The sequence below is a fragment of the Kogia breviceps genome, chromosome 18 (assembly GCF_026419965.1).
Source record: "Kogia breviceps isolate mKogBre1 chromosome 18, mKogBre1 haplotype 1, whole genome shotgun sequence".
In the NCBI taxonomy this organism is placed as follows: Eukaryota; Metazoa; Chordata; class Mammalia; order Artiodactyla; family Physeteridae; genus Kogia; species Kogia breviceps.
In genome coordinates this window covers 5943867-5970838 of record NC_081327.1, presented here as the reverse complement: position 1 = coordinate 5970838, position 26972 = coordinate 5943867, and the positions used below count along the sequence as shown (strand labels likewise).

The 26972-nt window shown below is 53.1% G+C and overlaps 1 protein-coding gene across 5 annotated transcripts in view; it reads right to left on the bottom strand.

Annotated features, from left to right (window-relative positions):
• Nucleotides 1-149: 149 nt before the first annotated feature.
• VRK3 (VRK serine/threonine kinase 3) overlaps nt 150-26972 on the bottom strand; it is a 44282-nt gene continuing 17459 nt past the window's right edge. For 3 of the 5 annotated variants that reach the window (XM_059044166.2, XM_067019001.1, XM_067019000.1), the window contains 10 exons: nt 22638-22702; nt 21272-21338; nt 19881-19965; nt 19508-19613; nt 17738-17830; nt 14610-14742; nt 13338-13458; nt 6523-6581; nt 3288-3436; nt 150-488 (listed from right to left, as the gene is read on the bottom strand). In XM_059044166.2, the coding sequence (XP_058900149.1) occupies nt 3288-3436; nt 6523-6581; nt 13338-13458; nt 14610-14742; nt 17738-17830; nt 19508-19613; nt 19881-19965; nt 21272-21338; nt 22638-22702 (878 nt within the window). In that variant the 3' untranslated portion in view covers nt 150-488. Of the gene's footprint in view, nt 489-3024; nt 3157-3287; nt 3437-6522; nt 6582-13337; nt 13459-14609; nt 14743-17737; nt 17831-19507; nt 19614-19880; nt 19966-21271; nt 21339-22637; nt 22703-26972 lie in introns of all 5 variants that reach the window. The other 2 variants (XR_010837746.1, XM_059044170.2) reach the window with 2 other exon arrangements.

Genomic DNA, 26972 nt, shown 5'->3' with positions numbered 1-26972 from the left:
TGGGTAAGTGTCTGCCTGAAAGTGTGACTAGACGTACGAAAGAGTGGATGGCTGGGTGAAAGGTGGAAGGGATGGGTGGGTGGGAGAAAAAAAAATGAGCTAAATTTTTCCAAAAGGAACTTCTTCTGCAGACACTCAACCCTCCAAGCTCCAATGAAACAATTTATTGTTAAAGCATAGTGGTGCCAATGGCAGCGCCCTGACTGAGAGGACCAGCCCAACCCCCATCTGTGAATTGGGGGTCTTCTCCGTCCAAAACACCAGTGGCTGGCTGAAGGGAGGGATGGTCAAAGGAGGGAGTTCACAGTATCTGAGCCTAACTTCCGGGTTCCCTGAGGCTGGTCTAGACAGATGATCTAAAGGAGTGGCAGGAATGCACATTCGAGGGATCTTTCTAGAAGCTTGTCTGTGATTCTACAGCAGGCCTTGAGTCACATATCTTCTTCTTTTTTTTTTTTTTTAATATTTCAAACTGCAGGCTGAAAGTTCTAGAAGACGATAAAAATGGCTGTCAGTGTCATTCATTCAAAGAGCACCCTTTAAGCCCCTACTGTGTGATAGGGGCTTTCTACTCTCTAGGGACACGAGACACCACCGCGAACAAGAGGAACAAGAAGACTTTGCTGGGCTTACAATCTGGAGGAGAAGCGTGGAGACACGACAGATTACACACGTGCTTCCCTCCAGAAGGCGACAAGGGGAGGCCTCGGGATCTGAGAGGCAGTGATGAGGAGGAGCCAGTCATGCAAAAACGAAGGGGAAGGACTTCCCTGGTGGCGCAGTGGTTAAGAAACCGCCTGCCAGTGCAGGGGACACGGGTTCGAGCCCTGGTCTGGGAAGATCCCACATGCTGCGGAGCAACTAAGCCCGTGCGCCACAACTACTGAGCCTGTGCTCTAGAGCCCGTGAGCCACAACTACTGAGCCCGCACGCCACAACTACTGAGCCCGCGCGCCTAGAGCTCATGCTCCGCAACAAGAGAAGCCACCGCAATGAGAAGCCCGCGCATCACAACGAAGAGCAGCCCCCGCTCGCCGCAACTAGAGAAAGCCCGCGCGCAGCAACGAAGACCCAACGCAGCCATAAATAAATAAATAAATAAATAAATTTAAAAAGAAGGGGGAAATCGTCACAGACCATACGAATGGCAAGTGCAAAGGTCCTGAGGTAGGATTGAGCTTGGCCTGGCCTAGAAACTGAGGGGTGGTTGGGTGCTCGGGCCAAGGAAGAGACAAGATGATCCTCAAGTTACTCCAAAGTCCCTGGGCTCCTTAAGGAGCATCTCTTCGTTGAGTTCCTGACCAAGGGACAAACTTGGCACTAAGTAAGTGGTCCCCAGAGAGTGAGCTGTAATGATCCTGAAAGGGGCCGTTCGGTCTTTAGCTTTTAAATTTCCATGGTACTGGGGGTGGGGGACAGGGAGGTACTGTAAGACAGGCCAGCACTGACGGGAAGGCTGGACTCACCCACTCGGTCAATATGGCCAGCGATGTGAGTGGGAAGCACAGAGATGCGGAAACGGACGTGACCCGGCCCTCCCGGAGCTCACTCGGGGGGTCTGGGCAGAGGCGGAGCCCTGGACGAGAGGCTAGAAGAGACTGAGTAACCTCCTGGAGGGACAGGGCTGGGGGCAGAGAGGGGTTTGGGAGGACCCGGAGGTCTCTCGGGACAGCTGGGGGCTGGGGGGACAGAGACTGGGAGGGTGGCAAGCTGGGTGGAGGTCACGCCTTCACTTTTGGAGAGTGTCTGTGATTAAGGCAGGGAGCCTGCTCGGCTACTGAACAAACCAACAAACCAACAAAGCACCTGGCATTTGTGGAGGGCTCTGCACCCGGGCGCTGCGTGAGGAGCTGGACACACACGTTATCTCGTGTTTTCAGCTCCGGGACGTGAGCAATGGTTGCAGGGCCGAAGAAGCCCCTGTCGTCAAGGTGCCAACAGAAGGAGCCCACTGCGGGAGACGGGCTGCCACGCACAGGGCGCCCCTCAAGGCGCACGTGGGCCCGCCTCCTCGGCCACGGCGCTGCCGAGGGCCGGGCGGCCTGTGGGCGGCACGGCGGGCAGCAGCATCCCGGCCTGGGCCCGAGACGCCGGCAGCACCTCTCCGCAGACGCGACCCCCCAAAATGCCTGCAGACACTGCCAAATGGCCCCCGGGGGACGCTGCCTCTGTCTGAGAACCGCTGAGTTGGACAGACACTGGGCTTTGAATCCAGACAGACGTGTGAGAGGAATGACAGCCCCATGGACAGGGGAGGGCCTGGGGAAGCTTCTCAGGATGCATCCAGGCCGCCTCGCCAAAATGAACCGTCAAGTGAACGGAGTTTATCACTGCGACCTCCCTCAGATGCCCGTGCGCTCTCACTCAGCGCTCGGGGGTGTAAATGAGCGAGAGCAGCCTCCAGGCAGAGCAGTCTGCTTATCTCCTTCCAAAGAAGCCCACCCTCGGGCCTGTGTGCACACGGGTGTTCAAGGTGTTTTGTCTGGAAAACAAAACCCTGGCAAGGCAAGCAAGCACCCAGCCACCGGCGTTATAAAGAGCACCCTTCACCTCCACCGTGGAAGCGCTGCAAGACTGTCGGGGAGGGACCCAAATGATACGAAGTGCCCCCAGGGATGGCCACACGGGCTCAGTGGGACACCAACGTGAAAGGCAAAAGGACCAATACAGGCCCCTTTTATAAAGATGTAGAACGTTCTGTCCACGTGTTCGTCCACGTGCTGTACTGTGTGGCCTTTCTAGTTCCTGGGCGTCGGCCCCCCTACTTCCTGTATGTGTCTGCTTACTGCAGTCAGACATTACAGTCCACACACACACACACACACACGAGCAAGGTGAGGCGCTGGACACAGAGCCAGGGGTTTTGGCGGGAGGAGAGATGGGGTTTGGCGGGGGTGACCCAAAGGGAAGCAGAGCCTGCAGGTGGATGCGTAGAGGGAAGGGGGGATGGGAAGGGACCGAGAAAGACAGAGAGAGACTGACAACATCTCGGTGCTGACTTCCAGATCCCAAATCCAGTCACACCTCAAGCTTCCCCCTCGGGATAGTCTAGGGACAAGGGCCAATCGACTGCCCTTTTCCCTTAAAGCCAGTCTGAGTCGAGTTCCTGCTGCTTGTGCTACTTGAGATGCCCAGGGGCTGGAAGGTTCAAGAATCCTGTGGAAAGAGGCAGCAGCTCACTGGGGAGGTGGCCCCTGGAGTGTAAACATCAAATGGCAACGGGTGGAGACAGCGGTGGGAGCCGGGGAGAGGGTTAGGCCTCACAGACTCCTCCCACTGGAACGCACCTAGGGTACCACCTGGAGGTCCAAGGGGTCGTAGGCCGACACCCGCAGATCCTGCAGCAGGGCTTCCAGATTGTTCCTCAGGGTGGTGTAGGGCGGCTTCTCCTCGTACTTGAGGGCCATCACCACCTTCAGGTACTTCTGCAGGGTCTCTGTGGTCAAGACACGGGAGGAGCCTGAGAGGGGTACCCAACCCAGAGCCTGAGGGGCTCTGCCTAGAGGGTCTCGGCCGTGGGTCCCATTTGCTCAGTGCTTCCTCTGTGCTCCGCACTGCCAGGACCACTTAGATTTACATTAGTTTTCTTGGAAAACATCAAACGTGAGCAACAGGAGAGCGGTACCACGAACAGCAGCGTACCTGTCACCCAGTCTCATCAGCTGTCAACTCACGCCCATCTTGTTTCATCAAAACCCCTACCCCATCCCCCTCCTGTATTGTTTTAAAGCAAATCCAGGCTGATTGTACGATTTTATCTCTAACTGTTTGGTGGGTATCTCTAAATGGGAGCCAGCAAGCTTTTACTGTAAAGTGCCAGAGAATAAATATTTTTGGCTTTGTACGCCGGGAATCTCTGTGGCCAGGACCCAACTCAGCTGTTCTCCCACAAAAGGCCCACGGAAGGCAGGAAGCCAATGGGCGTAGCTATGCACCAAGACTATTTATGGACTCTGCAGCTTGAACTTCAGACAGGTTTCACGTGTCACACAGAGTTCTTCTCGTGACTGTTTTCCCCAGCCATTTCAAAATGTAAAACAACTCTTAGGGGACTTCCCTTGCCGTCCTGTGGTTATGACTCCGCGCTTCCACTGCAGGGGGCACGGGCTGGATCCCTGGTCAGGGAACTAAGATCCCGCAGGTCAGGGTACGCAGCCAGAAAAACCCCACAAAAACTTAGTTCACTGGCTTACAAAACCAGGCTGGCTGCCCCAGGGACGGAGTTTAAAAGATAGAGGCTGTTTTAAAAGATAAAGCCTTGGGCTTCCCTGGTGGCGCAGTGGTTGGGAGTCCGCCTGCCGAGGCAGGGGACACGGGTTCGTGCCCCGGTCCGGGAAGATCCCACGTGCCGCGGAGCAGCTGGGCCCGTGAGCCGTGGCCGCTGAGCCTGCGCGTCTGGAGCCTGTGCTCCGCAACGGGAGAGGCCACAACAGTGAGGCCCGCATACCGTAAAAAAATAAATAAATAAAAAATTTTAAAAAAGATAAAGCCTTTTTGTTGTTTGTTTTCCCTAAATAGCACAATGCCATTATTACACTTTTTAAAAGTGCCAATTATGAAACCAATACAGTAATCATCACAGCTCCCACTTGAGCAATGTCTGTCTCAGGCTGGCTCTGAGCACGTTTAATTAGGGCTGCAGCAGAAGCTAAGGCAGCACCCCTGGGCCCGGTTCTACGCTGAATTCTTGGGCCAAACCTCGGGAGGTGAGCGCTACCATTGGCCCCATTTGACACGTGGGGAAGCGGAAGTTCAGAGAGGCCGGTAAACCTGGGGCTGAACTTCCTCCCGGCCCCGCCCACCCCAAGCCCGGCCCCACCGGCCCCACTGGCACCTCCGGCTCCACTTCCCCGTGAGTGGCTTGGAGTCAGCAGGGCTGCGATAAAGGAACCGTGGGGCTCCTAGTTTCCGTTTTTGTTTTTTGTCCATGCTCAGTCCCCCGGCCAGGGATTGAACGTGGCCGGGCCCTCGGCAGTAAAAGCCTGGCATCCCAACCACTAGACCACCAGGGAGCTGCCAATGGGGCTCATTCTTACGGAGCAAGAGCCCGAGGCTGGAGGGGAGAGTGACTGGAGCCGCAGAGACATGATCTGAATCCAGGGATTTCAGGTAATTTAAAAATGAGTCCTTACAGAGCTGGAGGGGATAAACTATCCTTTATCCGGCTGTCTTTCTGCCTCATGTTTAGAGAGCAATGTAGACGTCCGACAGCAGGGACGCTGGAAAAAACCACTCCCCCAAACAAAACAAAAACAGCCTCAAACTCCACTAATAGGGATTGGCTTTAAAAATGATGGTTTACATGGAAAGATGCTCAACATCGCTAATTATCAGAGAAATGCAGTCGAAACGACGATGAGGTATCACCTCACTCCGGTCAGAATGGCCATCAGCGAAAAGTCTACAAATAACAAATGCTAGAGAGGGTGTGGAGGAAAGGGAACCCTCCTACACTGTCGGTGGGAATGTAAAGTGCTGCAGCCACTATGGAGAAGAGTATGGAGGATCCTCAGGAAACTAAAAATAGAGCTACCATATGATCCAGCAATCCCACTCCTGGGCATGTATCTGGAGAAAGCTCTAATTCAAAAACATACACACACCCCAATATTCATAGCATCACTATTTAAAGTAGGCAAGACAGTAATATTCCATTGTGTGTGTGTGTGTGTGTGTGTGTGTATACACACACACACACACACACACACACACACACACACACACACACACACACAATGGAATATTACTCAGCCAGAAAAAAAGAATGAGATAATGCCATTTGCAGCAACACGGATTATCAAACTAAGTGAAGTAAGCCAGACAGAGAAAGACAAATATCATATGATATTGCTTATATGTGGAATCTAAAAAAAAAAACCCAAATGAAATTATAAACAAAACAGAAATAGAGATATAATAGAAATATATTTTATAATATAAATATAAGATGTATTTCTAATTATAACCCATTACTCACATACATACATATGAGTATAAATATGTATCACTGAAGATATGGCATTTCCTTAACTTCTGTAAGGTATTCATATTTTTTGTCTGTTTTTAAATTTTAAAAAATCCTGTTTTTGACCCATTAAATGGATTTAAGGACTGACTAATGATTCAGAACTGTAGTTTGAACTGATGTTAAGTGTATTATACCACAATTTAAAAAAATACCCATAAAATTCTACACGTATTGACACAGAAATCTCTAAGGTATCACCCTCTTAAATGAAAAAGTAAGTCCGAGACCAATATACGTAATATGATTCCATTAAAAAACCCCACACGTTATGTGTGTTGTGGTTGCATGTGTGTGTGTGTTGCTGTTATTACTGTTCAGACACACTTCTGAAATTTGGGGGAAGATTTCTGTTTTTCTCCAAGGGGCACAAAAACATGTGTGATTTGGAAAACTCAAAGAAGGAAACCAGAGGGGTGTAAAGAGAGGCATCCCCGGATGGCCCTGAGCCCCGGTCCCTCCATGGCCCCCGCCTGCTCCCTCCCCTTGGGACATACCTGAGGTATTGGTCTGGCGACTGCACTGTCCCACGAGGCCTTCTGGGTCGTCAAGAAACCTGAGAGGACAGAGGTACATGTGAAAGGCCTTTTAGGGAAGGAGAGCAACTTTCTGAAACAGGATGTCTGGTAGATGTGCCCTGGTTCTCATTATTCACAGTAGGTATGCCTTAGACACTGAAGGAGCGAATTCTGAGCCAGGAGTTTACCAGAAGCACAGCTTCCAACCGCGACGTTTTTACCAGCTGGTCAATACATCACCTGGTTTTACCTGTGTGCCTAAAGGCATCGTATTTAATATAATGTTGATACACTCACGTGGATCTCTGGTCCTGAACAGCACTACAGTTCACACCTGAAGGATGCTCATCTCACACACGTATTTCCTTGCACTTAACACTTCATCACTATGCTTGGGGCCATTTTAAACAGCAACCCCCCCCCCCCAAAAAAAAGCATAAAAGTGGGGAAAACGTGGCACTAAACAGACCACATGAAGGACACTTGTGAGCTGAAACAAGAAGGCAGAGTGTCGCCTTGTTCAACCTCGGCTAGGGTCATGTGCTTCGGGCAACTCAATTCTCTCCACTCTGCCTGTCTGAGAATGACTCTGAAAGCCATTCAGAGTATTGCTTTTGGGGTTACAAATACAGAATCTGTGAATAATGAGGATCAACCATCTGTCTACCCACACACATATCTGTATACATGTACATGTATAAATACACAGACACCGACAGACACACACAGACACACACCCCCTCTTGGACCACTCAAGAAAAATGAAAGTTGGGGGGGGCAGGGATAAACTAGGAGCTTGGGATTAACATACACACACTACTATATATAAAATAGATAACCAACAAGGTCCTACTGTATAGCACAGGAAATTCTACTCAATATTTTGTAATAACCTATAAGGGAAAAGAATCTGAAATAGAATATATATGTATGTTCACATATATATTCATATATATATATCCATATACATATAACTGAATTACTGTGCTGTATAATGAAACTAACAGGCTGGGGACTTCCCTGGTGGCGCAGTGGTTAAGAACCCGCCTGCCAATGCAGGGGACACGGGTTTGATCCCTGGTCCGGGAAGATCCCACGTGCTGCGGAGCAACTAAGCCCGTGCGCCACAACTATTGAGCCTGTGCTCTAGAGCCTGTGAGCCACAGCAGCTGAGTGCTCGTGCCACAACTACTGAAGCCCGCACGCCTAGAGCCCGTGCTCTGCAACAAGAGAAGCCACCTCCATGAGAAGCACGCCCACCGCAACAAAGAGTAGCCCTGCTCTCTGCAACTACAGAAAGCCTGCATGCGGCAACAAAGAGCCAACGCAGCCAAAAATAAATAAATAAAATAAATTTATATATTAAAAAAAAACAACTAACATGCTATTGTAAATCTACCTCAATTTTTAAAAAAAGCAAGAAAGAAAAATGAAAGTTCATCCACTTCCTTGGCTCCACCTGCAGAGTCCTGGCCTCCTGTATCTTCCTCTGGCCTGGGCCACCGGGCTGGCTCTCCACTATCCACCAAGGCATGGGGTGCTGTCCTCCCCTTCCCCTCCCCTACAGCCCAGAAGTCCCCAAGCCCCACCCTCCTGCTCCCCAACACTCTCTGCCCCATCCCCACCTCTGTCCATGGCTCTAAGCCCAGCTCAGGCCTCACCCTTTCTCCCTGGACCCCAGCCTCCTCCCCAGCTTTCCATGCACACCACCCCCCCACAGCCCCAGAGAGTCTTTCTATGCCCAGAGTGGACCCTGCCCCTCCCTGCTCACAGCCCTCCTGTGCTTCCCCAGTGCCCTGTTGGGAAATCTCTGGCACCAAAGCCACCAGCCCGTGGCTTTGTCTCCCTGACTTCCTCCCTCCCATCTCATGCTCCAGTCACACCAAACCCCTTCTATCCCCCAACCATGTCACACATCCACCCTCATCTCCTGGCCTCTGTACATATTGCTCCTCTGCCTTTGGCAGCCTTTCCCCACCTTGACCCCCAGTAAGTGGCTGCTCTCCCTTCTGGACATGGCTTGAGGGCTGGTCCCCTGGAAGCTTCCCCTGGACCCCTGCAGGTGGAGGAAACAGATCCCTGTCCGTTTGCACACCCTGCGCATAGGTCCACGGATCCGCTACAGCAACTGTCATATGTGCACAAGAAGGGCTGGGTCTGACCCTTGTCTCTCCCCAGCAGCCTCAGGATGTGTGTGGTAAATGACTGAGCAAGCAAGTGATGGCAGAAAAGGTCTGCGCCAGCCTGAGGACATTGTAAATCGTGAGAGCAATTCTCCCATCACAGGCTGTCACTGTGTTAGTGGGACCTCCCCGCCCAGCGGCAGCCTTGAGACCAGGGACCAACTCCGACCGGAGTCTGTGCTTTCCCAGCTGGGGGCCTTGCACAACAGAAAGCCATGGGGAATCAAATTGCCTCTCCTCTTTCTTTCTTTCTTTTTCCTTTTTTTTTTTTTTTTTTTTTTTTTTTTTTGCGGTACGCGGGCCTCTCACTACTGTGGCCTCTCCCGTTGCGGAGCACAGGCTCCGGACGCGCAGGCTCAGCGGCCACGGCTCACGGGCCCAGCCGCCCCGTGGCATGTGGGATCCTCCTGGACCGGGGCACGAACCCGCGTCCCCTGCATCGGCAGGCGGACTGTCAACCACCGCGCCACCAGGGAAGCCCTCTTCTTTCTTTTATTCATTCATTCTGTCATGAACTAGAACTTTCAAAAAAATGAATACATATTTGCTGAGTGAATGGAAAAAAGCCACGCACACCAGTAGGACGTCGGAGAGGACAGGTTAGGGCTCCGGAAAACGTGCGCGTGGCAACACCGCCCCCTCCTGGGCCCTTTGCTTACGGCCTCAAGTCAACCGACAGAGGCTGGGCGGGGCTGGGGGTGTGTAGAATGAGTCCCACATCACCACTGCTGCTCCCTGTGGAGCATCTTCATGTTCCACGCCCCCCCCCCCCCCCTGTGATCGTGGCTTGGATCTGGGGTTCTGGAAGGAACTCTGACTTATCCCGAAGTCACTGATATGAAAGTGATTACTGAGACCTATTTTATTTACTCTGCGTCCGACTTGGCAAGGGCGGAGCCTCTTAGTGAAGCATGTCACAGTCACATTTGATGAACTCCTGTGAAGGGGAAGGTGGGAGAGAGGTGGAAGGGAGATACGACTGTTCTTAGGAGTTAGAGGAGGTAGGGGGAGGGAGAATCCAACCCAGTGGAGGCTCAGGAAGCAGGTTCAGAACGTACGAATGAACGGAGTTCACACATGTGACATGCTGTCTGCCCAGAAATCTTGCCTCCCCTTTGTGTGCCTGGGAAACTCCTCGGCAGACCGGGTCAGGCGTCTCTTGGGTAAGGGCTCCCGGGCGCCCGAGGCCAGGTCCCGTGCCTCCCCTCTGCTCCCCAAATGCCCCGGGGCTGCCTCCACCCTCACAGGCACCGCTCACTTCCTGCCTGCCTGTCTCCTCCCATCCTGGGAACTTGCAGGGCTAGGGCTGCATCTGCCCGACCTGTGTGCCCACGCGGAAGCCCAGGCCTGGGTGTGAAGAAGGTTCGCGCCTTCTTTCCTTAGTCGTTCATCCATCCTGCAACTATCTCGTGAGCACCCACAACGTGCCAAGCGCTGCGCTGCGAACACCACGGTGACAAGAGAGCTGATGCGGTCCCTGCCTCCAGAGAAATCCGACTAAAGGGGGCACTGCAGAGGAGCCCGCTACCTGGCGCCCAGTGTCACTTCTCCCCTGTGATGGCAGGATCCCAGGGGTCGGCAGCCACAGGCTGGAGACATTTCCCAGCCCCCACTGCAGCTTGCGGTGGCCACGTGACCAAGAGACAGGTCACTTCCGGTCCTGCCCTCTAAAAGCAACGGGAGTCAGTGGCACTAGAGCTGGCACCCAGCATGAGGGGGGCGGAGGTGCCCCACAACCCTCGGTCTCCTACCTCGGGACTGTTAGGGAGAAGTAAAGATCGACCTCGTTTGAGCCGCAGTCTTTCGGGGTCTCCTCGTAAGAGCAACTCGGCCTCGTCACTAACACAGCAGAGCGCTTCAAGGAGCAGTTCACAAACTTCAGCCTCACTTAACCGCTACAGCGTCTGGGCTGTGGGCTCCAACTACTTGTGTTGCTAATCTGTGACTCGTTTTCACCTGGCTTCCATGCAAAAATGGAAAACTACTGGAAAACCAGAAAATAAGTGCAGAAGGAAATTAAGACAGCAGGGAAATGGGCTCATGTTCTGGCAGGTTCTGATGCAGAGGAATCCTGGGAGCTGAAGGCTGCTGTCTCTTTGTCCTTCAGCAGAGATGTTGGGACATATAAGCACCGAAGTGGGACCTCCTACTTGCCTCACTGCCTTTCTGGAGGTGGTTCATCTGTCACCACTGCCATGAGACCTGCCCCGGCCTTTAAACCTAAAAGAGCAGGCAGGCCCACACCCTGACAGCCCCCCTGATGGCTACCCAGGGTTCCGACCTGCTGGCCCCCACCATCGGACCTCTGCCATGCTGTACTGTCCATCTCCCCCATTAGAATGCGAGTTCCCTGAGGGCAGGGATGTTTGTCCTAGTTACTCCCGAATCCCCAGGCCCTGGAATAGAGCCCGGTGCATGGGACGTGCTCAGTGAGTATTTGGTGAGTGGAGGATGGCTGCGTCCAAACACCACCAATCCACGTGCGATGAGCCTCCCATCCTTGCGAGATACTAGCTTCCAGGTGAACGGGCCTCCTCTGGACTCAAATGACCTGGGAGCAACTCTCATCAGCTGTGTGATCTGGGCTGAGTACCTAAGCTCTCTGTGCTTTCGGATCACGAGAGCACTCACCTCAGAGCTGCGCTAAGGGTGACACAGGGGAGCACTGGGCCCGCTGCCCGGTGCAGCAAAGCATACATGAAGCTCAGCCTTGAACAGGTCATCACGGGCAGGCCAGCGTGACACGCGTCCCTTCCTCTGAGCGCGAACAAGCAGGAGAGCTGACGCAGTGGGGGCAAAGGAAGGGCTCCCTGGGGAGTGAGGACTAAGCTGAAACCTGAAGGAGGGTGAGATTTGGGGCACGGCATCCGGGTGTGCGTTCGATCGGCATAAATCGAACATTACATATTTCAAACACAACGTATTTTTCAAGGACACAGCTACATCTAAAATTAATTGAGGAGAAGCATTGAGCTTCTTTAACAATGTAAAGTTAAAAAAATATAGCATTGGGCTTCCCTGGTGGCGCCGTGGTTGAGAATCCGCCTGCCGATGCAGGGGACACGGGTTCGTGCCCCGGTCCGGGAGGATCCCACATGCCGCGGAGCGGCTGGGCCCGTGAGCCATGGCCGCTGCGCCTGCGCGTCCGGAGCCTGTGCTCCGCAACGGGAGGGGCCACGGCGGTGAGAGGCCCGCGTACCGCAAAAAAAAAAAAAAAAAAAAAAAAAAAAAACGTACTGAGTGAAAGAAAGAAAATGAAATTTAGAGCACAGTACCAGTTATGCAAGTTAAATACACTCATCATATGTTGTTTAAGGACATAGAGGTGTCTATACAAACTTATTTGAAAGCAGTAGTCAGAAGCAGTAAAGTTGATGCATGTGTAATGATGGGGTTAAAGTGTTGAGTGAAAAAAGCCAGAAACAGGTGAGATTCAGAACAGAATACCATTTATGCAAGTCAAATACACACAGTGCCACCACCGTCATGCCAGTTTAAGGATACAAGTACATTTACACAAGCATATCGGTAGGACATATATTCGGCAAGTATGTGTGTCCACAGTTGAGAGAAGGAAGCTGGGGGATAATAAAGGGGGCAAGATCAAAGGAGAGAGAGGCTCAACACGAACCAAGAGCACAGCACACTGAGAACTGAACAGTACGACAGACTCGGTGCTGTTCACTGGCGAGTTTCCCTCTTCCCACTGTGTGCACTTTTCCTGGATAATCTCCCACTCTCTCCCAGGGCTTCTGCTGACAATTCCTGAGACACTGCTGGGGTCTAAGGCTCCGTCTGGACTTCATTCCTGCACTTCAGATGGGAGAGCCAACCATCTCCTGGATGGCCCCTCCTGGATGACTCCTCTTGGGGCAACTCTCATGCCCCAAGCCTATACCACATGTCGAATCCCAACGTGTGGACCTGCAGAGCTTCCCTGGGTCTAGCCGTCTACCGTCCTTGGTGCTGAAGACCAAAGCCCCCGCGCTCGCTTCCGCCGGCGCCCAGCTGCCCTCTGTCCTTGGTGCTGAACCGCGCACGCAGCAGCACCTCCCTCGGCACCGAGGTGCCCTCTGTCCTTGGTGCTGAACGTCTAAAACAGAACTAGCAGGACCAGGCGCTCTAACGTGCACAGGTGAGGGAAGCATGTAAAAGAGGCCAGTGTTGCCAGATGCTGAGGCAGGGCCCAGGCCAAACTGTTCAGGTTGTGTGTCCCCATGGGAGTGAACGAATCATGGTGCCCTGTACACGGTGAGCATTTTCTACAGGCCAGGCTCTGTGCTGAGTGTTGTGTACCTGACTCCCCCGAATCCTTCCACAGCCCCCTGAGGCGGGTGCTAATAGGATCCCAGCTGAGGGAGGACACTGAGGCTTGTGGAGGTTAAGCTGCCCACCCAACACCCTGCAGCAGTGGGGCTGGAGTCTGACCGCAGGCAGTGTGGCTCCAGAGCCCACGCTCCTGTCTGCTGGAATGGACCCGAGAACCGCAGAGGCCTTGACTCTGCCAGATGCCGCCTCCCCCTCTTTTCTGTTCCCTGTTGGGTTCTGAGCTTCAGTCCCACCTGCAGGGGTGCTGGGCCAGTGCTGGGCTCTGCTGACCCCCAGACTCACTTCTGTTTCAGCTTCATGATATCCTCGGTGTTGGGAAGGCAGTTCGTCCACGGCAGGGTCCCATAGAGCCACTTCAGCAGACAGTAGCCCAGGGTCTGGAGGTCACTGCGGCGGGAGGGCCCTGGGGAGGGAGGGGAGGCTCAGTCCAGATGTCCCGCTCACCGACACACACCCCCTTCCTTTCTCTCACGGACTCAAGCATGGGCTCACACACTCAACCACCCAAACATACAGGCTCTCGTCTGTTCATTCACTTCTCACTCACCTACTCTGTCCCTCATGGGTCTCTCAATTACTCATTCACTCCCTCATCTTCTTGTCTCTCATTCATGCACCTGTTTGTTCAATGAGTCCTTAGAACCCTGTGTGCCAGGCCCCTTCCCACATTCTTAAAACACAGGTAAGAGTTTGGTTGGGTCCCAGCCCTTGAGAGTCCTTGACAGTCCAGTGGAGAGACAGTTACAGCGTGGGATCACGGGGGTTACAGAGGAGACAGAACACGGCATGAGGGAACGCAGGATGGGCCCTGAACTCGGCCTCACTCAGTAGGGGAGGGCAGAGGAGACAGTAGGGCTTGATTTTTCTTACGCTTCCTAAATCACACGATGTAGACAACACTCCACATAAGCATTCAACAAACACTGAGAGTTGACTGTGCCACACCCTCGCCCTCTGGTGCTGGAGGCACAGGTGCCATCGCTTCCTGGGGGAGCTTAGTGTAGTGGGAGGATGTGGGCAGGCACATGGGTGGTCATGATATCAAGGGGTTTGGGAAGAGAGGCTGAGACCTCCTCGCGGAATCTTCTCCTCAAAGTGCTCTCTTCTTGCCCCATACACCTTCCCTAGAGACTTTCAGTCCCATCCCCGGGCTTCAAATGACAACTCCTGAGATACTGCTGACATCTGAGTCTCCGTCCAGACCTCGCTGCTGTGCTGCTGACGTGGACGGCCAACTGCTTACTCAGCAGCCCCTCCCAGATGACTCCTGGGCAACTCTCACGTTCCAAGTCTACACAGATCCTGAACGTGAACCTCTGGTCCTGCAGGGCTTCCTTGCCGTCAACTGTTCACTGTCCTTGCTGCTGGACCACTGCCCCACGACGCCCTAAGGGGCGTGGGCGCTATCCATGGTTCAGAATCCATACTGCGGCTCCCCCGCTCAGCCTGACTCCCGTGTTTGGCCATCTGCTGCCCGTGGTTGTGAAAACCTACAACCGCCCCTGTCCGAGAAGCAGGTCTCCATGGTCCCGAACCCCTTCTCCGGCCTCTTACCACATCCCTTGTGCAGGTCCACGCTAATGAACTCGAGGTCCCCCTCATGTGGGCTCCTGCTGCCTTCCGCGTATGCCACGTGTCTGCCACCTGGCGAATAGCGGAAGGTGAAGCCGTAGCCTGCCAGGGTCACCTGTGTGCACGTGGGGAGAAGCCATACAGTTGGAAGGTTAGGAGCTTGGATTCTGGAGCCAGGGATGTCAATCGCGGGTGCAATTTGAAACATAATGCCCAACAGTACAGAAGGGCGTGAAAAGAACACAAACCGACTGTCCCCATCACTGCTCAGCCCCCCTAAACCCACTGTCCAGAAGTAACCACTAATACAGATCCTTACGTGTTATTTCAAATAATTTTCTTTAAATAATCAGGAAACACGTGTGGATGGGGAGGGGGCTCTGGCTTCCCACACGTGGATCGCACCCTGCCTCCCGCGGGGCACGCAGCTTACTGCACCTTAACGGTGTATTAACGCCGGAGCCAGACAGGCCAGGCGCCGACGCCGGCTTGGCCCTTCGGTGGCCACACAGCTGTGGCAAATGATGAAGCTTCTCTGCGCTTTGATTTCTCCATTTGTAAAGTGAAGGTAACGACGGTCCTCACCTTGCAGGGTTGTTAGGAGGCTTAACGGAGCTGAGAACAGAAGGCCCTTGTCTACTAGACACAAAACGTTAGCCACATCAGCTTTTTAATGGCTGCACTGAAAATTTTTTTAAAATTAATTCATGAATTAATGTCTGCGTTGGGTCTTCGTCTCTGCGCGCAGGCTTTCTCTAGTTGTGGCGAGCGGGGGCTACTCTTCCCTGCAGTGCACGGTTTCTCATTGCAGTGGCTTCTGTTGTTGCAGAGCACGGGCTCCGGGCGCGCAGGCTCAGTAGTTGTGGCTCGCGGGCTTAGCTGCTGCTCCGCGGCACGTGGGATCTTCCAGGACCAGGGCTCGAACCCGTGTCCCCTGCGCTGGCAGGCGGGTTCTTAACCACTGCGTCACCAGGGAAGCCCCTAATGGCTGCATCTTATTCTGCCAAATGGAGAGTAGACAACTGTTGGCTCTGTCCATGTGAGACCTACATCTTTCTCTTCTGGTCACAGTTTGTGACGGTTAACTTTATGTGTCAGCCTGACTGGACCACAGGTTATTCTGGGTGTGTCTGTGAGGGTGTATCTGGATGAGATGAATGTTTAAATCCGTAGACTGAAGAAAGCAGACTGCCCTCTCTAGTGTGCGTGGGCCTCATCCAATCAGTTGAATACAGCATGAAGGCTGAGTGACAGGGAGTGCCTCCTGCCTGACCACTCGAGCCGAACTTCAGCCTTTCCCTGCCTCTAGATTTGAACAGAAATATTGGCTCTTCTTGGGTCTCGAGCCTGCCAGCTTTCAGACTGGAAATCACACAATCAACTCTTCTCGTTTTCAGGCCTTTGGACTCTGACTAGACCACATGATCAGCTCTCCTGGTCTCCAGCTTGCCAACTGCAGATCTAGGTCCCTAGATCAGCTTCCATAATTGTTTGAGTCAACTCCTTATAATAAATCTTTCTCTCTCCCTCTTATATATATATGCGCACACACACATACACATTCCATTGGTTCTGTTTCTTTAGAGAGCTCTAATATGGTTCCAGGATTTTTCTCTGGGATCACCCCTCTCCAATTCTCAGTCCATGTGTCTGAGGTGGGGCTCACCTGATCTATTTCCACTGGGGTTGCTAAACTGAGGGGATTTGAGCCTCCTTTTAAAAGAAAATAATTTATTTTATTTATTTTTGGCCGCGCTGGGTCCTCGCTGGTGCGCGCGGGCCTCCTCCAGTTGTGGAGAGTGTGGGCTGCTCTTCGTTGCGGTGCGCGTGCTTGTTGCGGTGTCTTCTCTTGTTGTGGAGCACGGGCTCCAGGCTCATGGGCTCAGTACTCGTGGCGCACGGGCTTAGTTGCTCCGTGACGTGTGGGATCCTCCCAGACCAGGGCTCGAACCTGTGTCTCCTGCATTGGCAGGCAGATTCTTAACCACTGTGCCCCCAGGGAAGCCCGAGCCTCATTTGCTGGTGGTTATTTTGTCACCACAGGGAAGACAGTTTGCCTGATTATGAGCAATGCAAACACAAGAAGAGCCCAGAAATGGAAGAGCCAGCTTCCCAATGACAGGGCCTGAGTTCTTAGATTCAGCCATGCTTGAAGCCAGTGAAGTCCTAGATTTTTCCACCCCATGGAGCAATAAATTGCACTTGGCCCTTTTTAAACTTTTTCCTTTTCTTTTTTGCTTAAGGCATGTTAAATTGGGTTTCTGTCATTAGCAGGAGTAATTAGAATTTACTTTAAAATACTAATTAGTACTCGACTGGGAGTATATAGTTGAGGTTTTCCAATTTTACTGTCACAATCAATGTTGTCAGGAACATTCTGTACATGTATCTTCAAATACGTGGATAAGATACGTGCCTAAAAGAGGACCCGGTGGATCAGAAACCATATGCATTTACATTTTGACTGCTATACTCAAATTACCTTCCAAAAAGGCTGCCCATTTCATACTTCCAATAGTATATAAAGAATTCCTAGTTCCTTACATCCTTATCAGCAGGAGATGTTATTTTTCTTTTTAATTCTGTCCACCCAAAGGGTAAAAATAGTGTATTTTAAAGGTAATTGCTATGCCTATTAGGGAGGTTGAGCATCTTTTCAAACATTTAACTGACCTGTGGATTTCTTTTTCTACAAACGGCTTTTCCTATCCTTTGTCTATTTTTCTACTAAGTTACTTATCTCTTATTTGAAGGAACTCTTTATACATGATGGAGAGCAATTCTTTGTCTGCAATAAGCATTGTGAAATAAACGCAGGTTTTTTTGTTTCTGGTTTTGTTTTTTGCGGCACGCGGGCCTCTCACTGTTGTGGCCTCTCCCGCTGCGGAGCACAGGCTCCGGACACACAGGCTCCGCGGCCACGGCTCACGGGCCCAGCCGCTCCGCGGCACGTGGGATCTTCCCGGACCGGGGCGCGAACCCGCGTCCCCTGCATCGGCAGGCGGACTCTCAACCACTGCGCCACCAGGGAAGCCCTCAACGCAGGTTTTCACACAGGTGAGATCCTGAGCCCAGAGAGCCCCCAGGGCGGGGGAGGACCTGGCTATTACCTGGCACAAGTCCTCTGGATTCACGAAGATATTCTCAGCTGTCACGTTGCCATGAACGTACTCATTCTCGTGGAGGAACAGCAGGGCATCCAGCTGCGGGGAGCAAGCACGCAGCCCCATGAGCAGCAGGCGAACACGGAGAGGCTCCGATGCAAAGCTCCGGAGGGAACCCCCACTGCCGGGCCTGGGGTCACGTGGTGCTGCTTGTGACGGGGGTGGGGGTGGGGGTGGGGGTGGTCCAAGCCTGACTACTCCTAAGTGAAGCATCAGGAAGCCCACCCTGACAGCCCACCTAAGCATGTCTTCTAATTAGGCTTTTGAAAAATTCAGCATTAAAGCTGATATTTGGTTTTCCATTGACCTCTTATGTCTACCTCTTAGCTGATCTCAGGAGGGGAAGGAGCTGGTTACTTATTGACCCCCCGCAAGAAAGAAAACCCAGCACTCATGTACATCAAAGAGGCTTTTTCTCATTTGTCCTAAGGAGCAGAAATACATTTAGTTAAGTAATTTATATTCTTATCTCTAGCTCTGACTTTTCCGTTGAGCTCATATATTGACCTGCCCAGGTACTCCTCACGTCTTGATTACAACCCAAGCCCCCATCGACTCCAAGGCCCTACTGCCCACCAAGTTCTGCTTGTTCTAACTCTCCATCCTCAGGGCCCAGCTCCTCCTCAGGCCTGGTCCTCTCTGTGCTGACCTCACCCAGCCTCCATCTCACCCCTCCAGCCCGTCACCACACGGCCCACAGGGTCCTTCTACACCCAGAGCTGACCCTGCCCTTTCCCTATTCCCAATCCTCGCGTGGTTCCCCAGAGCCCTTGGGACAGAGTCCCGGCCCCCCAGGTTGGTGTTCACGGTCCTGTGTGATCTGGTCACTGCTGAGCTCTCCACACCAACCTCAGCTGTTACCTTTCCCCTCTACACGTCACACGGCAGACACTCTGAGCGTAATGTCCTCTGGGACTCGCCTCATGTGTCACCCCCTTGCCACTTCCATCCCTCCGGCAATGTACACTGGGGCCTCTTATTCTCCGTCACGTCTAGTCAAAGCACTTTTCACAATTTGTGCAACTGTGATTTAATATCACCCTCTCCCACTAGACATAAAAACCACGACTGTGCCCCCCCCCCCAACGGTACTCCCAGCTCCTGGGACAGCGTCTGACTGCCAGCAGGGATCTGATAAATACTTGATGAAACGATGGATGAAGGAAGGAATGAATGAACAAAAGTCTTGTGTTCTCTCTCCCACACCAGCCTTTGCTAAGCTATATCCTTGGCCTGGAATGTTCTCCCCATGCATCTCCACTCCTACTCTACCCAGCACCTTGCTATTTCCCACTCCTGACTTAGAAATGATCTCTACCAGGAAGTTCAACTGAGCCCCTCAATTTAGGCTGGGCCCCTTCCTCCAACTGCTACGGTCTCCTGACAATACTTATATCACTCTGTTTTTTTTTTTTTTTTTTTTTTTTTGGCCGTGTTGCACAGCGTGCGGGATCTTAGTTCCCCAACCAGGGATTGAACCCGCGCCCCCTGCACTGGAAGTGCAGAGTCTTAACCACTGGACCTCCAGGGGAGTCCCACTTATCACTCTGGTCCTAACAGCCTGGTGCTCAGCTGTGCCGGTCACCGTGCTCGCCCCAGTGCCCAGCAGAGGGAGGTGCGGGCTGAACGTGTCAACGAGCACGAGCAAACAGACCGGTAAACTAGGACGCGGCGGGCCATCCTCTGGATGGGAGCCTGTAACTCTCAGCTACTTACCAGCCGGCAGGCCATCTGGAACACGGACCTCACTGACATCACATGCTTCGGGCAGTCATTCAGGATCGACTGAAGGCTCCTCCCCAGGATGGGGAGCACCAAGAACCTGGAAGACACGAGTGTCCCAGCAAGTGGGAGAGATGACCAGGGCAGGGGATGGAATACAGGCCACCAAGGAGGGGGTGTGGCTGGGGGGCTACCAGATCCCAGTCCTGCGTGAGACGAAGGGTTCGGATTGGCCTGGCTCAAGGCTGGGGGAAAGGAAGGAAGCAACTATTTGGCCAATGGCTCCAGGGTCCCGGCCATGCCTGGGCATGTGACAGGGAGAGAAAGGAAGGGGCCAGTGAGGCGAGTGGCAAGGGAAGTGACTCACCTGTAATTGTTCTGGTGAACACCAAAACCGACACAGGTGGGGATGGCCAGCTGGGGGGTCGAGTTCAGCTTTTTCCACTTGTTCACTGTGGGAGGCAGGGGCCTGAGAGGTTAGGGCCCACTTGGCCCTGCACCCACAATGGACAGCAGCCCATTCTCAGACCAGAAGCAGAGCATGCCCAAGCCCAGGCCACACACTGGGTCTCCTGGTAGGTGACGTGGCCTCTGTGGGTGCGTGACAGCGAGGGGGGTGACGACAGGGAGTGTGAACATGGGAGAAAGCACTGACAAATCTGGAGTGAGTGGAAGGGGTGAGAGCAACAGCGTAACCTCTGAATTCCCCTGTAGAGCTAAGGAGATTGGGGAGTGTCTAAACGGGTCAAGGTGTCACCACATGTCCGCCCACCTTCCAGGATCTCAGTTGGATGGTACAGATCCAGCAGTGTGCTGAAAAAAGTTTAACAGCTGGTTGTCTGGGGAAAGATAGTCCTTATTTGTCCTTATTTGTTTGCCGATTTCTGTGGTGTAAATACTTCCCAGTATGGCCAATTTCAAGCTACCAATGTGGTATCATGGAAGACTGAGTTGGAAAGAGAGGCAGTAGCGTGCCCTTACATGGTATTTCCACCACACAGATACAGTGAATGTAAACAACCTCAAGAACATAGATAGTAGGGAATTCCCTGGCTGTCCAGTGGTTAGGACGGACTCTGCTTCTGCTGCAAGGGGCATGGGTTTGGTCGGGGAACTAAGATCCCACATGCCAAGAGGCATGGCCAAAAAAAAAAAAAAAGTCCAGATGATAGAAAATGTAGACAAATAATTAGGAAGGGATGAACTTTGAGTATTTATTACCCTTGCTCTTAATTTGACTGTAAATTGATAAAATTAATTTATGATGGCTGTTTTATTTATTTATTTAAGATGGCTACGACTGAAAGCTTGGAGGGCAATTTTTAAAAACATTTATTTATTTGGCTGTGCTGGTTCTTAGTTGCAGCATGCAGGATCTTTGTTGTGGCATGTGGGATCTTTAGTTGTGGCATGCAGGATCTAGTTCTCTGACAAGGGACTGAACCCAGGCCCCCTGCATTGGGAGCGTGGAGTCTAAACCACTGGACCACCACGGAAGTCCGGTGGCTGTTCTAGTAACTGGCTTGCAGTATTTGTGAAAATTTAATACTTGGCGCTCAAGAGCTGGTATGATGAGCCGGCCTCAGCCCACCGTCCGCTGTCTGTCCTCTGGGGCCTGAGGCCCGAGGGGTGATGGGAGCAAACCTGGGCCTTTAATTTAATCCCCACCCTTCCCACACCTTCAGGGAGAGGCCGGTTGTTTTGACCAAGCTGGTACCCCCAACTCTTCCCCCACCTGCCCACTTCCCTGAGGAATACCTTGCAAAGGCTTGGCGGCCCGCTGGAAGAAGCTCTGCTCGTTGAACAAGCGCCCATCCTTGGCATCCTAGTGGAGGAGGAGAGGGGAAAAGTCTGTCACACTGGAATCTCTTAGGCAAGGGCTCCAAGGTCATCACTGGCCATGGATTACCCCAGGGTAATGCCAGCAATAACCCAGGTTCCCCAAGTCCTGCACATCAGAACCAAATTCCCTAGGGTGCTCCATGTGAACACATATCAGAGACTTTGAGTCACTGCTCAGGTTCCTTTTCTTTTACAATAGGATCTACAAGTTTTCCCTAGACACATGCCCTTCAGCTAAAAACTACATTTCCCAGTCTCCCTTGCAGTGAGGAATGCCCACATGACCAAGTTCTGGCCAATGGGGATGTGAGCAGAAGAGATATGGGCAACTTCCAGGTTATGCCCTTAAAGGGCTAGGGCAGGCTCTCCCCTTCCTCTTTTCCTGTTCCAATTGGCTGGAATGCAGATGAGATGATAGGAGGTGGAGCAGCCATCTCAGCCCATGAGATGAACGTTTTAGATTGAGGGGCCTGGAGCAACAAGAGAGAAGGAAAGTAAGCCCCTGGTTTATGGAACCATCATATCAGCCCTGGACCACTGCCCCAGACTGTTAAATGGAAAAGCAATAAAATATACTTGTTTAAGCCATAACTAACATTGGGTCATTTTTTCCAAGCAGTCAAACCAAATAATTAAACACAACTAGTACAGCTGGGTTCTTCAGAGCACAGGGTCAAAGAGAACTGGGTTCAAATCTCACCTCTGCCATTCACTCATTCTTTCTATAAAGCACCTATTATGTGCCTAGTATTGTTCTGGGCATTGTCAATACAGCAGTGAACAAAGCAATTTGTATAATGGGCGTCTCTGGGCAAGCGACCGAGCCTTTATTTCCTCATCTGTTAAATGGGAAACACGGTAACCACCCCACAGGTTTGATTATGAAACTCTTAGCCCAGGCTTGGGTGCAGGACAGGCTCTCAGCAAGCAGGTGCTATCACCCATCTGCGAGCCTGGTTCAGGAGCATGTGCTCTGAACCACTCACACGGCCTCCATCTAGGGACAAGGGAGGGCACCCGTCCCAGCCGTCCCAAGTTTCGGGCGCTTGCCCAGACACACAGCCAGAAAGCATCAGAGCCAGGGCTCATGGGTGGACCGGACTGTGGATTCTGAGGGGCCCCATGGAGAAGAACCCAAGGCCCAGAGGGAGACGTGCCGCTCCTTGCAGGCCAAGGCCGTGCTCTCCGCCTGCCCCGCCCGCAGAGGGGCTTGGAGGTTAGTGGTGCATTTGCTAAAGCCCCAGGCCCTCCCCTCAGTGCTGCTGCCCCGGGGGCCACTCACCAGTTTAAGTGAGAATCTTTGTTTCTGGGGACTTGACTCGCAGGCACAGGTGGAGGTGGGCTCAGCTGTGGATGGACAAAATGAGCAAGGTTACCGTCTAGAGGGAAGGTGAGGGTCACTGTCCTCAGAGTAACGAGCAGCAGGTGCGGTTAATGGATTCCCACAGGGTCACGTGCATTCTCGACTTTCATGACCTGCTCCTTCCTATTTTCAAACAGCTTCTTTCTCTCTCTCTCTGTTAATACACAGCTGTGCACAAAGGGTCATTAACCGTGAGACCGCTCTCCTCGGAAAGCCTGCACGCAAGGCTGAACCTCGGCTGGTGTCTGCGGATCAGCTGGGAAGGTTCTAGGATTCCTAACCAATAAAAGGGGCTCCCGGTGCCCAAACACCTGCTTTCCTTCTGAGAGCAGAATTTTGGTATCTGCCAGGCAGAGGGTGCCTGTGTGACCAGCATCCAATAAAAACCCTGGGCACTGAGTCTCTAATGAGTGTCCCTCTAATGAGCATTTCACGTGTGATGTCACACCTTGTTATGCATCCCGTGTGACTCCAAGGGGAGGGGGACTCTGGAAGCTGGCGCTGGTTCCCCCAGACTTACCCCATGTGCCTTATCCCTTTGCTGACTGTGCTGTGTCCTTCTGCTGTAATAAATTATGACATGAGCATGACTATAGGCCGAGGCCTGTGGGTCCCCCCCAGTGAATCACTGAACGCCGGGGTGGTCCTGGGGCCCCTGACTCAGCAGCTGTGTGCATCTGTCTGCATATATGGGTGTGTGGCTGAACCACACTGACTCCATCTTGTCTGGGTCATCTTAGGCCCACTGACCTACCCCCTCCCCTGTCTGCGTGACAGAGCTCTAGCCTACTCATGAGGAACGCACCCAAGCCAGATAAGTTCCTGATTAACTTTAAGGCTCCTCTGAAAACTGAAAGAATGACTTTTGCTGACACAGATGGTCCACGGTCCATGAGGAATAATGGTTATGAGACGCCCCAGGGGAAGGAAAAACCCGGTTCCTGTTGGCGCAGACGTGCTTCTCCCTTAGAAGTCAGATTCTATCTTTAGCTTTGGCCCCTTTAAATCCCCCTGTAGCCCTTCTGGCAGCACAGAGTGCAGTTGCAAATGCTTCCAGATCGCTGTCCGCAGGATCCTACTCATATGTAAGGTACCCACAATAAACTTCATAACTGTACTTTATGGAGCTGTCCACTTCATTTTCTTCGATCTCAAAGTTCCTTCTCAGCTCAGGGAATACTATTCAATATCCCTGTCTTTGAACAATGCATAAGTACTGCGTGACTGATGGACGCAGATCCCCTTGGAGGAGGACCTGTTCCCCTAGCCCCACGCAACCTGGGGAGGCCACCGCAGCAGCCTTCAGTCCCTCAGGGATGCCCTCAGCTGCAAGTCTCAGGGTGGCCCATATCCAAAGGCTGACGGAGGGGGATATAAAGGCCCAGCTGTGTTGGCCTAACTCACAACCACATTGAAGGACCACTTCTGCTCCAGAGACCCCATGGGGCCAGCCGAGGCGATCCCTGGGCTGCTCCGCCGCTCTATTTCTCCCCCCTGCCCCACCACGTCCTTCCCCTCCCCTCTGCAGGCGCTGACCCCTGGGGCACTTCCTCATAAACACCCTGCATGCTTGCCCCGTTCTGCTTAATTACAAACCCTGCAAAGTCTACTGCCCCGTGCTAAGTGTGGGCTTTACACACATTGTTTCCTCTAACGCTCAGGACAGGCCTAGGAAGCTCTAATACAATGTTATTGTTATCACTATCACGGTGGCTGTCCGTTAGCTCCATTTTTTTTTAAAAGAGAGAAATGGAAAATTTTATTTGAGCCAAATTTGAGAATTATAACCTGGGGAAAGCATCTCAGAAAGCTCTGAGAACTGTTCCGTTAGCTCCGCTTGACGGACAAGACGAGAAAGCTGAAGCTTAGTAAGGCCAAGTGACACGGGAGGCTTTGTGCCATGTAGATCTGGGCTCAAGCCCGGCCCCTCCATCAACTCCATGGCTTGGTGTGAGGTGCCTGGTGTGAGGTGCTAAACCTCTCTGGGCCTCCGCTCCATGTCAGTAAAGTAGGACTAATGAAGCCCACCCCTGAGATTGGATGCAAGGATTCAGAGGGGTCGGGAGGAATAACAATAGTACCAGCTGAGCAGGAATCATAGCCAGCTTCACCCGTTTTTGTTTTTGGCCATTCTGCGTGGCTTGTGGGATCTTAGTTCCCTGACCAGTGACTGAACCTGGACCCTTGGCTGTGGAAGTGTGGAGTCCTAACCACTGGACCGCCAGGGAACACCCCAGCTTCACCCTTTGTATGAGCTGCTCAATGACGCCCTCACCACAGCCCGGCATCACACTGGGCACCCCGGCAGCGCTCAGTGTGTGGCAGCCTTTACAATATAATCAGCCGAGGGCTTCCCTGGTGGCGCAGTGGTTGGGAGTCCGCCTGCCGACGCAGTGGACGCGGGTTCGTGCCCCGGTCCGGGAGGATCCCACGTGCCGCGGAGCGGCTGGGCCCGTGAGCCGTGGCCGCTGAGCCTGCGCGTCCAGAGCCTGTGCTCCGCAATGGGAGAGGCCACGACAGTGAGAGGCCCGCGTACCGCAAAAAGTAAAAAAATAATTAAAAAAATATATATATCTGTCTATCAGCCAAGGGCCCACAGCTGGTAAGTGGCAGAGCGGCGCTGGCCTAGGTCTCGCTCACTCCCAGGAGCTCAGGAACCAAACCATCGCCATCCATCCCAGCCGGCCCTCCGCGTCCTCCTTCCTTTTCTCTCTTCTTTCCCACCCGTCCTAGCCATCCAGGTTGGTGCTGTCTGAGACACTGAGCTAAGGGGCAGGGAGGTGACAAAGTTACCTAGAAGCCACCTTTGCCTTCAAGAAGCTCCAGCTGGAGCCGGGCAGGAACCAGGGCTTACAGATTTAAGGCCAGAGGTGACCTGAGCCCAGCCTAAAGGAGGGAAATGTGGAAAGAGCACGGATCTTGGGGGAGAGAGGCGTCCTTCCCACCTGTGGGGAGGGGGTTTGGGGGGATCTTTGAGGGGCACCTCTCAGGCATAAAAGCAGTACCTGCCTCACAGTTACCTCAACGTCTGAGGAAAAGCACCACTCACCAAACCACGTGCCGGACGCTCAGAAGCAGGCAGGCCAGCCGGCAGTTTAAACATGCTTTTCCCGCGCTGCTCTGCACATTGTGAAGGGCTTTCCCCTCCACTCTTCTCACTGGCCCTCCCGCCGACTGCCGGGGACTCAGCTGGGCAGTTCCCATTACAGAGAGGAATCGACAGAGGAGGAAGGCAGTGGGCTTGGCCGAGGGCCTCAGCAGAGCCGGGCTGTAAACCTGGCTCCAGACCCTGCGACCTGGGAGACCCCTGCCTGATGCAAACCTGATACGTGTATGGAAGGTCCCTACGTGTGACAAATGCAGACAGGGGTGTGGCAGGCAGGCAGGTGGGAGCCTCTGATGGCCAAGAGACAGGCGACATTGAACTTGGAGCAACAATGCTGTGCTGGGATCCATCATGACCACAATGACAAGAGGACGCGTTATACGGTGCTTTTGCCATTTTCCTGCTCGTCGCTCTACTCCTTGAACTCTCTCGACGACAACCCCGTGAGGTCGGTGTTATTACACTCTCCATTCTGCAGGTGAGGACGCGGAGGCGCAAGGTCAGGACACCCCCCGAGGCGGATCAGACGAGGAGCCGCCGGCAGAGGCAGAAGGCTAACTCAACTGGTCTGCCTGCGCTTTCCCTCCTGCCCAAACCTGGCTGGGGACTCCGGGCATCCCATGCCCCACCGTCAGCCACACCAGGGCCCTGGCGCTTCCTGCGCGGGCTCCCAGCCTCCGAGTCTTTGTGCCGTGCCTCTGCCTGGCCTGCCCTTCTCTGGCCCAACCTTCGTTGTGGGCACAGCTGAAAGGCGCTTAATAAAAGAACAGTGATTCGGCCTGACAGTTACCAGCTGACAGGGTCTCTCCGTCTTTGGAGGGCACGTCTGGGACGGCCTGACTCAGTGGTTCTCAACCGTGGGCGGTTCTGCCCCCCAGTGGGCATCTGGCCATGTCTGGAGACAGTTTTGGTTGTCACGACTGGGAGAGGGGATGGATAAAGGTCGAGGATGCTGCCAAACACCCTATCGTGCACAGGACGGCCCCCACAATGAACGCCAAGGGTGCCGGGGCTGAGTTAACTGCGTACTTAAAACAAGCCCTAAAGGACCCCTGGCGGAGCCCTCGAAAAGGGAGGCAACCATTCTCCCAGAGCAACTGAAACCGAGGACCAGGGAGAGGCTCAGGGCTGCCACTGGGAGAAACACG